Source organism: Sus scrofa, chromosome 1 (assembly GCF_054392235.1).
Source record: "Sus scrofa isolate SSC_HxYL_T2T_F1_AM1 chromosome 1, Sscrofa_HxYL_maternal_Yorkshire_Landrace_v2.0, whole genome shotgun sequence".
NCBI classification, from domain to species: domain Eukaryota; kingdom Metazoa; phylum Chordata; class Mammalia; order Artiodactyla; family Suidae; genus Sus; species Sus scrofa.
The window spans coordinates 125,448,386-125,464,983 of record NC_139383.1 but is presented as its reverse complement, the minus strand read 5'-3'; the positions used below and the strand labels follow the sequence as shown (position 1 = coordinate 125,464,983).

The 16,598-nt window shown below is 41.4% G+C and overlaps 1 protein-coding gene across 4 annotated transcripts in view; it reads right to left on the bottom strand.

Annotated features, from left to right (window-relative positions):
* Positions 1–7,687, bottom strand: part of PRTG (protogenin) — a 145,193-nt gene extending 137,506 nt beyond the window's left edge. For all 4 annotated transcript variants that reach the window (XM_001928492.7, XM_084969586.1, XM_021094927.2 and 1 more), the window contains exons 1-2: positions 7,377–7,687; positions 4,867–5,169 (exon numbers count right to left, since the gene is read on the bottom strand). In XM_001928492.7, coding sequence (XP_001928527.2) covers positions 4,867–5,169; positions 7,377–7,470 — 397 coding nt within the window. In that variant the 5' untranslated portion in view covers positions 7,471–7,687. The remainder of the gene's footprint in view (positions 1–4,866; positions 5,170–7,376) is intronic.
* Between the last annotated feature and the right edge of the window lie 8,911 nt (positions 7,688–16,598).

Here is a 16,598-nt window from a genome sequence, read left to right as displayed (position 1 = left end):
TCAGGTACCTGATAAACCTTTTAAGCAGACAGACTTTAAAAACCAAGTGTCATTGTAAACAAGCTTGTGGAACTATATATGTTTTTACTTCCCTGACTTAATGCTAACTTATCCAACTTTTAGATGGTCAATTTGAAGTCAAACATGTACTTTTGAAACATACCCCCCCCTCATTAAAGATGATTTTTCTTGGATCCCAGAAGGCATCATCTGAACCTTATCTACAATGTTGGCAGATTGGTCTCTCTAAACATCTCAGTTCTGTCTTATTTTTCCAAAATCAAACAACTTTGACTTCTGGGTTAGCACTCTGGTATTAGAGCAAGTAACTGTTAACAGTCTGGTGAGACGTGCACATGCACACAGGTAAGAGATCCCGTCCATTACAGCATTTACACATCTCAATAAAAAGTGACAGTGAAGCAAACTCTTGACCTTCTTGGATCCATGATCATTAATAAAATTCAAAAAAAAAAAAAAAAAAGAATGGAGTTCCCGTCGTGGCACAGTGGTTAACGAATCCGACTAGGAACCATGAGGTTGCGGGTTCGATCCCTGCCCTTGCTCAGTGGGTTAAGGATCTGGCGTTGCCGTGAGCTGTGGTGTAGGTTGCAGACGCGGCTCAGATCCAGTGTTGCTGTGGCTCTGGCGTAGGCCGGTGGCTGCAGCTCCAATTCAGCCCCTAGCCTGGGAACCTCCATATGCCGCGGGAGCGGCCCAAGAAATAGCAAAAAGCCAAAAAAAAAATAATAATAATAATAATAAAAATAAATAAATAAATAAAATTCAAAAGCTAAGCTAACAGTCTCATAGCTGTTTTTTTGTTTTTTTGCCTTTTCTAGGGCTGCTCCCAAGGCATATGGAGGTTCCCAGGTCAGGGATCTGAATTGGAGCTGTAGCTGCCAGCCTACACCAGAGCCACAGCAATTCAGGATCCGTGTCGCATCTGCAACCTACACCACAGCTCACGGCAACGACAGATCCTCAACCCACATGAGAAAGGCCAGGGATCGAACCCGCAAAGCAACCTCGTGGTTCCTAGTCGGATTTGTTAACCACTGAGCCACGACAGGAACTCCTCATAGTTCTTATCTTTGAACATACCATTCCTCCTCTTTTCTTTCTAACATGACTCTAAATGTTTTCAATATATTTTAACTTTACATTTCAAGACGAGCTTTGAACTATAATTTACATATTACTCTTTAACATAGGAACCACTCACGGTTTTTCATTAATCTCACCAGAAAACCCTCAAGTTTCACCTCAAACTAAAGTAATAAACATGTTATTCATAGAAAAGAACCTATATCCTTTTAAAATAAAGGACTACTGCTACATAAAATTGTAGAAAGAACTGTGTCCCCCAAACAATTTTACGGATGTTAAAACTAACCTCAAAATTCTGGGGAAAAAAATCCATCATAGAGTTATAATAATTCCTATGGTCTTCTAGCTACAAATGCTCATTTAAAGAATTATTTTGCACGCAGGTACAGTCCTGAAAAACCTAACAAACATAAGCCAGCTTTATGTTCTCTTTCCCTCCATCCTAAGACTTCAATTTCCACCTTTTATGGAAAGGAAATAAACAATCAGCTTCCTGTTCAATCACTAGCTTACAGCCAGTCTTTTACACATCACAGAACACAACCAGCCTCCTCCTTTACTTCTCTCAAATGTCCCTTATCTTAATTTAAACTTGTTGAAATACGAGATTGTTTTACCGCACTAATGCTTTCCGATGAAATTTATCTTTCTTACTTCAATATTTAGAATGCAAGGAATGTCAAAATGTCATAGATTATTTCTTACCACTAAAATATTTAAATTGAATTATTTATGTAGTGAAGACTTAACACCTAGGAAAGTGAAAATGAGATTTGCCAAAAGTTAAAAATACTGAAATGTGTAAAGGATGGTTTAATCTTCTGTTCGTACTATTGTATACACCTAGAAAAAGGGCCTCCCACATCACTCCACTTTCTAGTCTAGTTACATGAAAATGTAAAACAGCTAAAAAGGCTATCAATAAAAAGGATTAACTTAAAAAAAAAAAACACCTAAATATTACTTCTTTAACCCTATACTTGCCTTTAAAAATGAGATGCCTTAGAAAAACTAAGACAAATTCTTTTGTGCTTGGATGAACAACAGGAAAGCAAAGCCTCCAGGCCTTAGGGGAGGAACCTTGTCCCCGCAGCCGGCTCTGATGTGCCTGTGAGATAAGGCTCCACAGTGACACTTAAGGAAAGGCCTGTTCACATTTGAATTTCTGCATTCCTCGAGAACAATTCATGGCAATAACTAACTTTGCAGAAGAGCTACATGAAAGCTTTGGCCAATGAATGAGGGTCATCTGCTCTTTATCACAAGGGTAAACCTCATCCTGGCCAGTTTCTAACCTTTTAACCCTGTGAATTCCTAATTTACACATGAATAATGGAATTCTTGCCTAGAGTGCAACTTTCAGCTTCTAGTTCCTAAATTTAGAAACCAAGACTTTGCCTGTGTTAAAAATCTAAAACTTGCACAGATTAAAGTTTTAGATTTCCAGGTGCTGTACTACTTCTTACACTTTAGAACTAAAAGGTATGCTTGCTGACAAAATCCTGGACCAGAAAATTAAAAGAACATACATGCACCCCACTGCTATCAATAACTAGGAAAGAATTAGCCTTTAAACACACACACACACATACACACAAACAGAATGTCCACTTAATGCCTATTCTCTTCCTGCTTAATATGTATAACATCTTTACCCTGAACACAGAATAAAGTCATTTAAGCCTACAATGAAACTGGACATTGCTTCTCAGATATCAGAACTAACTTTGTGAATTTTAAATCTCTAAGAAATCTCATATTTCTAAAGAATAATCTGAACTGATCATACTTAAAAAAAAAAAACTACAATATAGAGTGCAATTTCCTACCTAAGTACCTCCTCCAAGTTAAATAAAATGTGTGCATATGAAAAGTGTGGTTAACAGCAATGTTCTACATAGTTTAATTGGAAAGTTTTTGGTAACTTAAAATATAAAAACTACTTCACTAGAAAAGTCTTCAAAATGATTCACATCAAATATGTCATTAATAATTTTCACAGAAATAGAAAATCTAAAGCTTCTCAAAAAGCCAATACTAACATTTGTTTCACCGTTACTAACATGTTAATACTGTTCAGACTTTATTTATGAAATCTGAAAGCTCTGTGCTTTCAAAGTATTTCTAAGTGCCCTAGAATTCTGTCAGGATTCTAAGGAAGTCCTGAAAATATTGTGTGCTCATGACAAATGTGTTTCATCTTTCAGGACCCAGCTGCTCCCCACAACCCCACCTTTCCATCCTGCCCCTCCCCTCTCCAGCAAGGTAATCCAACTTACTGTTCCTGGATATGAAAACACAAGAATCTACAACCACAAAAAGGTAGAAAAATTACAACTCTACGAAACAATCTTACATTAGACAAAAATTAAATGAGCAGAACATAAGCATAAAAAACATGCTATCCTAACAGCAATACATTACTGAAAAACCATTAACAACAACAACAACAACAAAAATGCTATTCATCACAGAAAAAAAAAAGTTTACCAGACATTCTCTCGATTTTATACCATTCTGAGGGAGACGGACTAGTTTTGGAACCTTCTCTACTTTTCTGACATATTTCAATATAAGAATATATTTGCTTGCAATTTATTTTCTACCATTAATTATTATTGCACAAATAAATTCCTAAAATAAGGGTGGCATAAATATGGCTATGGACTGTTACAATAAAGTCACCTAGGAAACTCCCACCAATAGCTTCCTAAATTTCAATTGTGGAGACTTTGAAGAAACTATTTCCTAAGATTATGCTTTTATTTCAAGAGCTCCCTCCTCCAACTGTTCATTTTGTAAATGATTGTTAGGTATGGTGCAAAATCTATCTTCTGTGGATTAACAAAAGCTTGTAGCTAGAATGTCTATAAAACTATTTTTAAGACAGTTGTGTTTTAAGATTTAAATCATCTATTGTAATCTTGAGGGCTGGATATTTGATCACCTGAAGAGGTGGAAAGCCTCAGCGAAAATAAGAAGGAGTTCCCTAACTATCCTAGGCCCATGTTTACCCTCATCGTTATCAGGGCAACCCCCAAGCAATGGATCACTTGACAAATGGTTGATGTGATGGGGTTGTTAATACAAAGGAAATCATTAGACAGCAAATTTTATGACAACTGGAAAAAAGTGGGCAGATCTGGTTTAAGTCCATTAGGTATAATATAGAAATGGCCTTAATCTTTCTTTCCCAGCAGGAAAAGCCTAGAAATACTTCAAAGGCTTGAGAGTTACTGACCAATGCCCTCTCTTACAATTAAAAAGCGACATGGGTGATCTTAAAGCAGTCAGAGAAATGCAAGTTTGGGCTATATGAAAGATTCAGGACTTAAGGGCCATCTACAAAGCAGAAAGAGTTGTTCGTAATTTTTAAAATGTAATTATTAATTTACAAAAGACGAAATTTTATAACAACTTTTGTTGTGTTGGCTAAACTTTTCACCCAACTCTTCCCATAGTTTGAAACACTTAAGTTTTTACAATGCCATCATAACAAAAGTTTTAGTGTTCTAAACCTAATAAAACCCTTCTTCTAAATAACTCATTTGAATTTATATACACACACACACATATATATATATATACATACAGAAATCAGATTTTTTTTTTTCTGTATGCCTTAGCATCAACTATTATCTCCAGGAAAATTCTTAACATTTGTGTGATTTTTAGGGTTAGCATATCAATGAGTTAAGAAATCCTCAAAATGCAGCAGTGAGAAAAATCAAACAATCAAGAACTTAAAAAACTTACTTGATAAGGTAAGATGAGCTTTCTGACTAAGAATGGCTCCATATTTGTTCATGGCCAAGCACTGATAAAATCCTTCATCAGACTGCTCTCCTCGCTTGCCTTCCACCTCACTGATGTACAAAGAGCCATTGGACAGAACCTGGATCCGCTTATTTTCAGACACTTTTGCTCCATTTTTCAACCAAGTGACCTTAACAGGAACTTCTCCATGAGCCTGGCAATCTAAAACGACTGCTTCCTTTCTTGAGACAGTAATATCCTGTGGTTCTTTTATAAAAAACAGTTCGCTAAAGCACCATACTCCTATAAAAAAAGGGGGGGGGGAGGCATACCTTGAATTATAGGTGTAACATCATTTCTTAACACACAATTGTAAAACACATATTTAGGATGTAACAAGGCAAAGCTCAACAAACCATATTAGTTAACTTACAAACATCTTAATAAATTAATCTCACTTTCAGGAAAACTTTTCAACAAATCAAAGAAATCTTTTCACAACATCTAACACTAAAAGCACAGGGAAGATTTCAATAACTTCACTGCCTTTTAAGAATTATGCTCTCAAGTGCCTTGCTAGAGTTTCAAAATCATCAGGAAAACTCTTGAACACAAGCTGTTTGCTACTTTTACAAGCTTGTCAAAAAGATCTTGAACAGAGTAAGTCGTAAAAGTCTAATTTTACAAGAAATCATTAGCAAAACTCCGACTCTGTGAACAAGCAAGTTTATTTCCTCGTCCCTTGAAGAGTTTTTGGAATGCATGGCACCTACTCCTTGGGGAAGTGCCTTTATCTTCTGTGACAAATAACAAGTTTGCATTTTTATATCTGCCCTTTTATAGCAAGGTCTCTGTCTCTTCTCCTGGAAAAGAGATCCATTTACTTAATTTCTACAGAGTATGGTAGGTATTTAAAGGACAAACAGTTACTTTGAAAAGTTGGTAACTCTTGCTGCTTGTACTCAGTGGGTGATCGGATTAGGAAACTTTTATTTCATTTTTTTAGAACTACCAACTGTTGGGAAAAAATGCGTGACTAATTGGTCCTTACTATCTAATAGGGATAGGAGATTGCTTAATCAACCAATACACATTTTTATCAGAGCAGAGGAAAGGCTTTATTTCTAAGTATACACATCTTTCCGGTCCCCGCCAGGATAAAGCATCCGCTGACCAACTAATACCCTGTCACCTCCTGCATTTAGCACAAAGGTCAGCTGAAGTCTTGCATATTGATTGGAGTGGAGCAGAGTATTAGGGCTTTTTTGGGAGTGGGGTCACTTCATCTTCTTTCTTATTGTCTTGAATTCATGATTACAAATATCCAGGACTGATCTCTGTTTCTCATCAGGGCAGGTCCTCCAAACCTCACACACTAGACAGGCTCCCACGCCCGGACTGCCGACTTCTCCTAATGGATGCCCAGGGCGACGCAAGCGACCCTAACAGCCCCGCGCTGCGAGGACCACTCCGGAAGGCGCCCATTGTGTTTCCGAGTCACATCTCACTTTGATCCTTTTCTCATGCTAACACAAAACTCCTCCGGGGACGGAGGGACACACACACACACACTCACACACACACAGAGTCCGGGGTTTGTAACCTGTAAATAAATAAAATAAAACCCCACTATCCTGGGCACCTCTTCTCCCCGCCCCATCCACTTTACACTTTTTAACTCTTGAAGGATAAAGCAACTCGGACGCAAAAGAGAGTCCAAGTTTGCGCAAGGATAACCTGGAATTTGGAAGGATCTTCAGATTCGTACATAGGCCCTGCCCCAAAATATCTCTCTGTGAGAAATAAATCCTACTTAGACACCTTCCTTCTCAGCGTCGGTACCTTTCTCCCTCCCCTACTGGGCACAAATGGGCCACAAAACTTCCACGCCTCTTCTCTTTCCAATCTCACCCCTCCTGTCTCCTCCACATTCAATCCGGATCCTGGAAAGTGGGGGCACTTAGGGATCTGACCTGGACGCTGAGATCACCTATTCTATCCCCTGCCCTAAAACGTGGAGAAGCCCCCCACTGCAAACAGCGGAAGTCGCGTGGAAACTCGGCGCCCACTGCGCGGCTCGGCTGCCACTAAGGAAACAATATAAATAAAGCCACGTGCGGCCACCGAGGCCGGCGGCACCAAGCCCGGGCTGGCCGCGGAGGCGAGGAAGCGGCCAGAGCACGGACAATGGCGCGAGGAGAAAGGGGCGAGAGTGGACAGTGAGCGCCCGCTGCGCAGCGCAAGGCCGGTTGGGGGGGGGCGGGGAGCGCAGCGAGGAGGGGCGGGCGCTGGGAGAGGCGCCCACCGCCGCCCGCGCCCCCGCAGAGCCGGCGGTCACCTAGCGCCTCCAGCAGCGGCTCCTGACTGGCTGCAGGGAGGGGGCAGGAACTGGGGGTCAGCGCCCCGGCGGACGACACCGCCGCTCCCCCAACACACATGTCGGGTTACCTCCTTCCCCGACCCACTCGCGACCGCTCACGCCCCACCCGCTCAGGAGAAAGAGCGCCCACCTGGAACGGAGCCGAGGAGCAGCAGGAGCAGGAGCGCGCCGAGCAGCATCCCTGGCGGCCGTGGCCGGGCGAGGGGTCTCAGGGAAGGCGCCATTCAACGGGGCTGCACGGGCATGCTCCCCGGCCGCCCCGCAGCCGCTATCCGCCTGCCGGCCCCCTCCTCCGGGCGCTCCCCGCGCGGTGGCTGGACACGCGCAGCCTGGGCTTCCCGCTCGGCCACCGGCGTGGCGTGGCACGGCCCGGCGGGCGGCTGGTCTCCGGTCCGCCCAAGGCTGGCGCACGGACACCCGCTCGCGGGAGGCTGGGGGCCCGAGCGTCCGGCCTGGGGGCGGAGTGAGGCGGCGGCTGGAGGGGGCGGGGGCGGCGGAGTGGACAGCGCCGCCGCCGCCGCCGCGGGCCTGGGGACTACTTTCTACATCTGGCCCCTGGTCTGGGGACCGCGAGGTCGGCGCGGCCCGCGGAGGGAGACGCTGGGAAGGGGCTCCGTGGCGTCCGGGTCTCGGCACCGGCGGGAGGGGGCGGACCCTGCCAGACCCCGCCGGACAATGCACCTGGGGGGTCAAGCCCCGGCTGAGGGTCTCCAGCTCAACGTTCCCGCCCCCTCTGATTCCCTGCCACCGTCGAGGACAGAGCCACAAAAGCCGAGCCTTCCGTCCTGGCCTGCCCCCGGGGCCCCTCTTCCCCCTCCGCCCACCCCCCCAACTCCCCGCTTGTTTAGGATTGGGGAAGGAGGAGGCGGGGTGGGGGAGGGATGGTGTTGAGAGACGTGGAAAGGCCGGAGACTTCTCCCTTGATGGCCCCTGCCCATCCCCCTCCGTCCCTCACTCGCCAAGGCCCCATGGAGGGAAAACTATTTCCCACTTCAGAGATTTGTCAGCTGCACTGGAGGCATCTCCGGGCGATAAGCCCCCCAACATTTGGGATGGTTCTTATCCTCCCTGCTCCATCATACGCAACCCTGGCTTAAATACACCTCTGAAGCAGCCCTGAAATGAACAATTACCGTTTGAGGAGATGTTTTATTAGCTCTTTCTCAACTTAGTCAAGTTCTTTAATTCGTGAGAACTGCACCTAAGAGACCTTTCTTGAGAGTTGAGGCCAGATCAGATTTCTGGATTCTCCAAGATAGGCCTGGGGGACTAGGACTATCTGGCTAGAAATTGACTAGAAAAGACCCAAATGTGAATTTTTTCACCTCTTAAAATTAATTAAGGATAACCAGAGTACGTTAAAAATGTAATCAGATTGCTAAACATGTGTGGATCATGAAGAGCATTTGCATGTGGATTAGCATTCCCTAATCCCAAACTCAGTCTATGGTGATGATGAGGGCACGGGCTAAAAACTAATCTCCGTGGAAGTTGGCTGAAATCCACCTTTTGTCAGTAGGACGTCAACATACTCACTGCCTTTAACATGTTCCAAAAATCCTCCTTATGAAAAAAAGGGGGGGGGAATCAACATTTTTAGAACATCTGCTAGGAGTAACCTTCCCCAGAAGCTTGCTATAATAGGCATCAGTCTACTTAATTTAACTGCAGGTAAAACAGTGACATTCTGGGCTCTATTTCCTCCAAAACCTTATAGTTTAGATGAATCTCAAGCGTTTCTAAGCATCAGAAAAGTTCATGGAAAGGGAAAATATTTAGAGGTAATAAAATGAAATATTTGCAAGGATGTTGTAAACATAAATCATATTTACGCAATATGATATTCTTAACTGTGTGCATATTAAGCTGGATTTTTTTATTGGATGAAATTCTTTGCCTTCTTGACTCCCTCTTCTTCCAGTTCTCTTTCAACTGATCGTAAGTGCTCATATTTCCTGGAAAAGAATTGCTAATAAGATGCTTTTATGCTCTCCTTTTTGAATAAATCAGAAGAATAAAGGCGGGAGGAGGGGAAAGATAAGCTAGAAAGCAAGGGAAGAGCTTTTTTTTAAGGTGTTTTTTCTTTAGCATTTCAATTAATCATAGGAGACTTTGAAGGCTTTGGACCTTGAGTTGTATTGGGGAAGAACATAGTATAGCATCTAATATGAAATAATACATGATATATGATATATATAATATATGGAATGTGATGAGATTAAACAACCCTAATTAAACTTTTCTGATATATTTACTGTCGCATACTGGACAACAATAAACTTTCTCTGATGATGTAATTATACCATATTATATAAAATTTACAGTATGCCCTAGGTCACTCATTAGTAAGTGATAACTGGAAACCAGAATCAATGTCTTCTCATTTGTTGCCCTTTCTACTGTATAATCCTGTCTTTAATTTTAACTTCTTTTTCCCTTTTTCTTTCCTTTTTTCGTTCTTTCCCCTTCTTTCCTTCTTTCCTTCCTTCCTCTCTTCCTCTCTCCCTCCCTCCCTTTAACACCTATTCCTGTGGGCTTCAGAATTTATAGCATACTTCTTTAAATAACACAGTACATGTCTTCTTGGATAGTTACATTTTATTTCATGTATAATACTTGTCATATCATGTAGTAGGCTGTGTAAGCTACCTAAGGGCTTGTTACCAGTTCTCAAATGCCCCACAGATTCCGGCTCAGTGCCTTGCATATAGGTAAGAGTGCAATGGCAAAGAGTATAATTTGGGTGTCTGACAGACTAGAGTTCAAATGTTAGAATTATGTAGATGAGTTATTTATGCTTTCAAATCTCATCCATTTAATGGGAGTAAGTATAATACCAGTGGGGTGTTATGACAGAATGCATGGAAAGTACCTGGTATAAATAATTGCTCTATAAATAATAGCTATCATTATTTTATGAGTAAATATTCCCCAGAGTGATAAATCTGTGTCCTTTTAGAGTTTAATTTTGCAATACTCACATTTGTAGGAGCCAAATCTGATTATTTTGTTTGGTGATCACACTGCTAATGACACTAACGACGTATTGGAATATTTCCTAAGCTGGTCCAGAAAGAGGTAGGAAATGCCTCGGTGTTTAACCTCCCAAAGTTACCCCTTTGAAGGATAAATCTCATTGACATAAACAATTACCTAAAGCCTATTTTGCTTTCATATTCTAAAACAAAGACCATTATTTTTAGGCTGAAAAGTGTAGAGCCTATATAAAGAGAACTGAAATCTGATGGTAGGTTAAAAAAAAAAATCAGGTTTAAATAAGTTTAAGACTACTGGCCTTTTAGAAGAAAATGACATAACTTCACCCACCAAAATTACAGAGATGTACAAAATGATCTTCAGACTCTCTGACATCTAAACATTGTCTGGTTCTATGGAATCATAGCACCATTTGTATATGCTCATGAATCACAGAGAATGAGAAAACACAGGAAAAGTCTGGAATTTTTCAATTTCTTTTTTTCCAGAGTTGAGCTCCTACTATGTTGGTGAGGCCACCAAATCCTGGATGAGGATCACATGCTATGATCTTCCTGTCATTTAAGAAACTGGAGTTTCTTGGTGGCTTAGCCTGTTGAGGATCTGGCATTGTCACTGCCATGGGATGGGTTTGGTCCCTGGCCCAGGAATTTACACATGCTTCGGGTGCAGCCAAAAAAAGAAAGAAGGAAATTACTGACTGATGGACTTAATGTGTGACATCAGACACCTTCTGAAATGGATTATTTGAAAAGTGGTAACTCTTAGTGGGATTAAAAAAGTGATGCAGCTCCTGTGGAAAATAGTATGGAGGTTCCTCAAAAAACTAAAATAGAGGAGTTCCCATTGTGGCTCAGCAGAAACAAATCCGCCTAGTATTCATGAGGATGCAGGTTCGATCCCTGGCCTCACTCAGTGGGTTAGGAATCCAGCATTGCCGTCAACTGTGGTGTAGGTCTCAGACTTTGCTTGGATCTGGTGTTGCTGTGGCTGTGGTATAGGCCAGCGGCTACAGCTCCAATTCAACCCCTGACCTGGGAACTTCCATATGCTGTGGGTGCGGCCCTAAAAAGACCAAAAAAAAAAAAAAAAAAAAAAAAGAACTACAATACAATCCAGTAATCCCACTTCTGGGTATACATCTAAAATAGGATCTTGAAGAGATATTTTCACACCCATGTTCATTGCAACATTATTCTTAATAACCAAGATGTGGAAATAACCTAAATGTACATCAGTGGATGAGTGGATATATGGTATATATAAAGTATACCACAATACATATGATGAAATATTATTCAGCTCTAAAAAAATAATGAAGTCCTGTCATATCCGAGAACATGGATAAACCTGGTGGGAGTTATGTTAAATGAAAGAAGCCAATTGCAAAAAGATAAATAATGCATGATTCCACTTAAGTTGATCTAAGGTAGTCAAACTCATAGAAACAGAAAGATGATTTTAGGGGCTGGAGGGAGGAAAAAATGGGGAGTTGTGGTTCAGTGGGAATTGAGGTTCAGTTGTAAAAAGTTTCTAGAAATCTGTTGTACAATAATGTGTATATAGTTAACATTGTACTACACATTAAGATTGCTAAGAGTAATTATACATTGTGTTTTTTTTTAACCATGATTTTCATTTTGTATTTTTTTGTATTTTTAGGGCTGCACCCATGGCATATGGAAGTTCCCAGGCTAGAGGTTGAATCAGAGCTGCAGCTTCCAGCCTACACCACAGCTCACAGCAATGCCGGATCCTTAACCTCCTGGGCGAGGCCAGGGATGAAACCTACATCCTCATGGATGCTAGTCAGGTTTATTACCACTTGAGCCACAACAGGAACTCCTAACCACAATTTTTAAAAGGTAGGTTGTATAGGCAGTGATAATAACAAGGCAGAAGCCCATGCTTGCTAAGAATAGACCAGGGTAGGTTGAGGAAAATGGAAAAGCAAAATACATTTTAATTTCAACAACAGACTTGACTATCCACACTTCATGATATTCTTATGAATAAAGTTGATTGGATGTTAAGGGGATTATGCAAAATAACATTTGATGGAAGCACTGACTCACTCTCACTCAAGGGTTCCATGTTGCTAAGTTTCTCTCTGAAAACTTTACAAGTCTGTTCTGCACTCAGTATGTCTTGCCATTGCCCCTGTTCTAGCTCTCAGTTGCTCACATCAGATGACAGTGGGCTTTCAAGACTTCCCCCAAAACTTCCAATCTTTCCATGCTTCAATCTGTTTTTATAGTGACTACAGGTTAATTTGGCTGTGATCATGGTTTTCTTCTGATCAAAAAAATTTTACTGCCCCCTCATGGCCTATAAACTGCCAAGTATTTATTCATTCATCCTAATCCCCCCTCCCGAATCTGGCCCCCAATCTTCCATTGCAATTTTACTGTCAGTCTCTTCCTAAATGTATATGACACTCTGGCCAAAATGAACCATCTGGTGATTGCCCAGTAGCCTTTGACTCGACCTGACTCTGAGCCTTTGCAGGATCTCTTCCCTAAACCCGGAATCCTTGCCTTATCCTTCACTCTCACACTATAATCGAGACTTTTCCAAATATTATCTAAACTTTTAGGGGCAGCATAAATGTTATTTTGTCTGAAACACTATATTATTTTTGTGGTACATAACTTACACTTTTGTGTTGGGTTTTTTTGTTTGTTTGTTTGCTTGTTTGTTTATTTTTTGCTTTTTAGGACCCCACACACAGCATATGGAAGTTCTCAGGCTGGAGGTTGAACTGGAACTGCAGCTGCCAGCCTACACCACAGCCACAGCAACTTGGGATATGAGTCACATCTTCGACTTATACCAAAACTCATGGCAACACCAGATCCCTGGCCCACTGAGCGAGGCCAGGGATTGAAACCAGATCGTCATGGATACTGGTTGAATTCGTTTCCACTAGGCCACAACCAAAACTCTGAACTTATACTTATTTTATCACTAAGCATTTTGTGTGTGTGTGTGTGTGTGTGTGTTCCCCATAGTGAGAAGGACAGTGTCTTGTAGTTAAGAGGAACTGAATAGGTATTTGCTGACTGAAGAAATAATGAATTAGTATACTGAATTCACAATTAAGTAGATGGAAAGCAATTGGGAGAAAATTTTCTGGGAGAGTGGAGCAAAGTCCTATACTTGGAGTTGACCTTGGTTTAGATTAAAATACAGTGGACACATTTATGTTAATTTACTTGTAACACAATGCATAACCAATGTTGCATAATAGAAGGAGAATTTTTTCCAGTCCTGGTAGTTTTCTTGGAAGGTAGAAACTCAGAGGAGAGGTCTTAGGGGGATTCTTCAAGTGGGAATTGGTTACTAGTACATAATTTCCAAGGGAACTGAAGAGAGTTAGGAAACAAGAGCCAGAGATAGCTCATCAACCACCAGAACTGAGGGGGTCATTCCAGGGCAGGAAAGGGGCGGTGATTAAGGGTCTATAGCAAAAGAGAGCATAAGACATTGAGAACTAAGGCCAAGAGCACTGGGTATCCCCTTGGATATTTATCAGCAATGGGAAGAGTCTTGATGAACCATTGAGGACTGGCCACATTCACTCATTCAACAGCGTACTGAGGAGTTACCATTGTGGTGCAGCAGAAATGTATCCATAAGGATGCGGGTTTGATCCCTGGTCTCACTCAGGGAGTTAAAGATCCAGCATTGCCGTGAGCTGTGGTGTAGGTCGCAGATGTGGCTCAGATCCCAAGTTGCTATGGCTGTGATATAGGCCAGCAGCTAAGGCTCCAATTTGACCCATAGCCTGGGAACTTACATATACCATAGGTGCAGCCCTAAAAAGCAAAAAAAGAAAAAGAAAAAAATAAAAATTAAATTAAAAAAAACCTCCAAAGTACTGAGCATCCAATGGTTATAGGCACTGATATATACAGTTACTAGAAAATTATGCAGATGTTAAGTATTGTGATAAAGTCTGCAATGTTCATGGTAATTTGAGAACAGAATTTAAGGAGCAATTTACAGAGGGGTGAAATGGGAAGGGAGAGAGCATGCTACCAAGAAACATGAAGGGTCTCAGATTTTGCCCTGCTTACAAGTTAACAATTTAGCCTGCCACCATTTTGGTTACTGGTAGAAAGCACAAAACTCCTGGCATCAGAGATGAAGGACAGTTTATTACTCATAGCAATAGCAGGAGTCAGAATACCATCAATTTTGCATCAGTTCCTTAAGCCTCAAATTCCACAGGGCAGCACAAAGAGGGCCAGATGTCACCTGGATATATATGGGTTGTATTACAGGAGAGGAGCCCTAAGCTTTAGGAACCCAAATCTTTTATAATGGGTAGTAGGCATGCCTGCCCTTTTCTCCAGAGGGAGACACTGTCTCTGCTTTCCATGGCTATTTGCTATTCAAACGTACTTGAAGAGACAGTCGAGGACAATGTGCAGCTGGTGACTTTCTTGCAATGTATGCAGAAATGCAATAGAACAATGAATTGTCTCCCAATGTGTGCTTTACAGTGGAGCTAAGATCTGTGGTGAATCTTAAGAGTGAGTAGAAGTTTTCTAGTTGGACTGGGTTAGGGAAAGTCTTCTGGAGAGAATAGTATGAATATGACACTGAAGTCCAAGAGATTAAGGTCTATTCAGGATACTGACCTATAGCTGTAGGTCAGCACAGCTGATGTACAGGCCACATTGGAGAGTGGAAGGAAAAGAGGCAGGGCCACATCAAAATAGGCCTCATGCCATGCTGAGGAGCTTGAACTTTTCCTGGGGGCTAAGATTTCCCAAAAGCTTTTGGACGTGTTGCCTGTGGTGCACTCTTTCCTATGTGCCCTGTGCCAGGTGCTTGAGCAGCTTTATCTCATTCAATCCTCATATTTTACGGTCTTCATTTGACAGATGAGCAGAGGTTCAGAGAGGCTAAATAGCTTCATCAGCTTCTTGCAGCAGATGCATGATAAAAGCATGGTTCTCCTAGTCTACTTGACTCAGAGTCCTTGTTCTTAGACGTCTGAGTGTCTTGTAAAAAGCAGAAGGGAGGAGAGAGAAGTGATGGCCAGAGGTGCACAGGTGGAACTACAGACAGATCTAACAAGCTAGTTTTTACTAGCCAAGAGTTGTGTCCATATTTCTTAAGTTCTGAAATGACATGACTTACTGGTTCTTACTGGCACACTCTCCCTTCTTCTGTCACAGTCTTCCTGAGAACATCTTTTTTCTTTTTCTTTTTTCCTACTTTACCTGGACCAGTAAACCACAGACGACTGGTACAGCTGGGCTGTGTGGATGGTGCAAAACATCTCCCTTGTTTTTTAAATAGCATGGAATTTAACAGAGATAAATATAAACTTGTACTTTTTGATTAATTTCATTGCATTTGATGGACAAGAGTCAAGACTGGTCATGGGGAAACCCCATTTACCTGTAGTTAATGAGAAAGTGACCTGCAGATACTGGTTACAATTAAAACAGGGTGTGGCTACAGTCATGCTAACACAAACCCATGTTTTTTTCATAGTTGCATATTGTCCAGGACAAGGAAGGTTTAGTCTCATTATATGTCACTTTGGTCTTACTGGGTCTAGCATATTATAGTCATTCTTTGAATTACACATATTAAGAGTCAAGGTCCAGAATGCAGGCAGAGACTAACCAAGAGAGTGACTGTTTGAAAGCCAAAATAATAATATCAGTAACAGCAATAGCTAATCCATTCTACAGAGGAGGACACAGGCTTGGAAAGATTAACAAAACTTAAGAGTCATAAAACCAGTAAGTCACAATGTCAGATTCAAAGTTGGGCTTGCCTCATCCATGCTTTATTGCTTTTTATTTGTTTTCTTAACCATTCTAAGAGTGGATTTATCATTGGATTCATATTTGTCTTTGATCATGTTCAAGAGTCTATAGTAGACAAGATTTAATATCAACTGAACTTTTATTTCAGGGGTTTGACCACAACACATTTAAGAAATAACAAGTAAAATACACACCTGCATGAACACATGGCAGTGGAATGCCTAAGTATAACTTCTGGCTTCTGAAAGTTAATCATTCCTTCCTTTTTAGGAATGAGCTTTTCATGTAAAAGCTCTATGTCCAGCTCTGCTTAATACACTTTCAGGGGAAGAAAGAAAAACAATCAGGTAATGGAAAGTCTGAGGATGCTGAAGGGAAATATAGTCAAGATCTGTAAAGTGAGACTAATAGGAAGAGATGGAAAAAAATGTTTAGACCAAAGAAATATATAGGTTGGAGAATAAATTTGCACTGTAACTGTGGGATTTTAAAATTCTCCATCTTCCAGCCAGTCCTGCTCCAGGTCTTCTGAACACTAAAGAGATGCATGTTCTTACTCATGT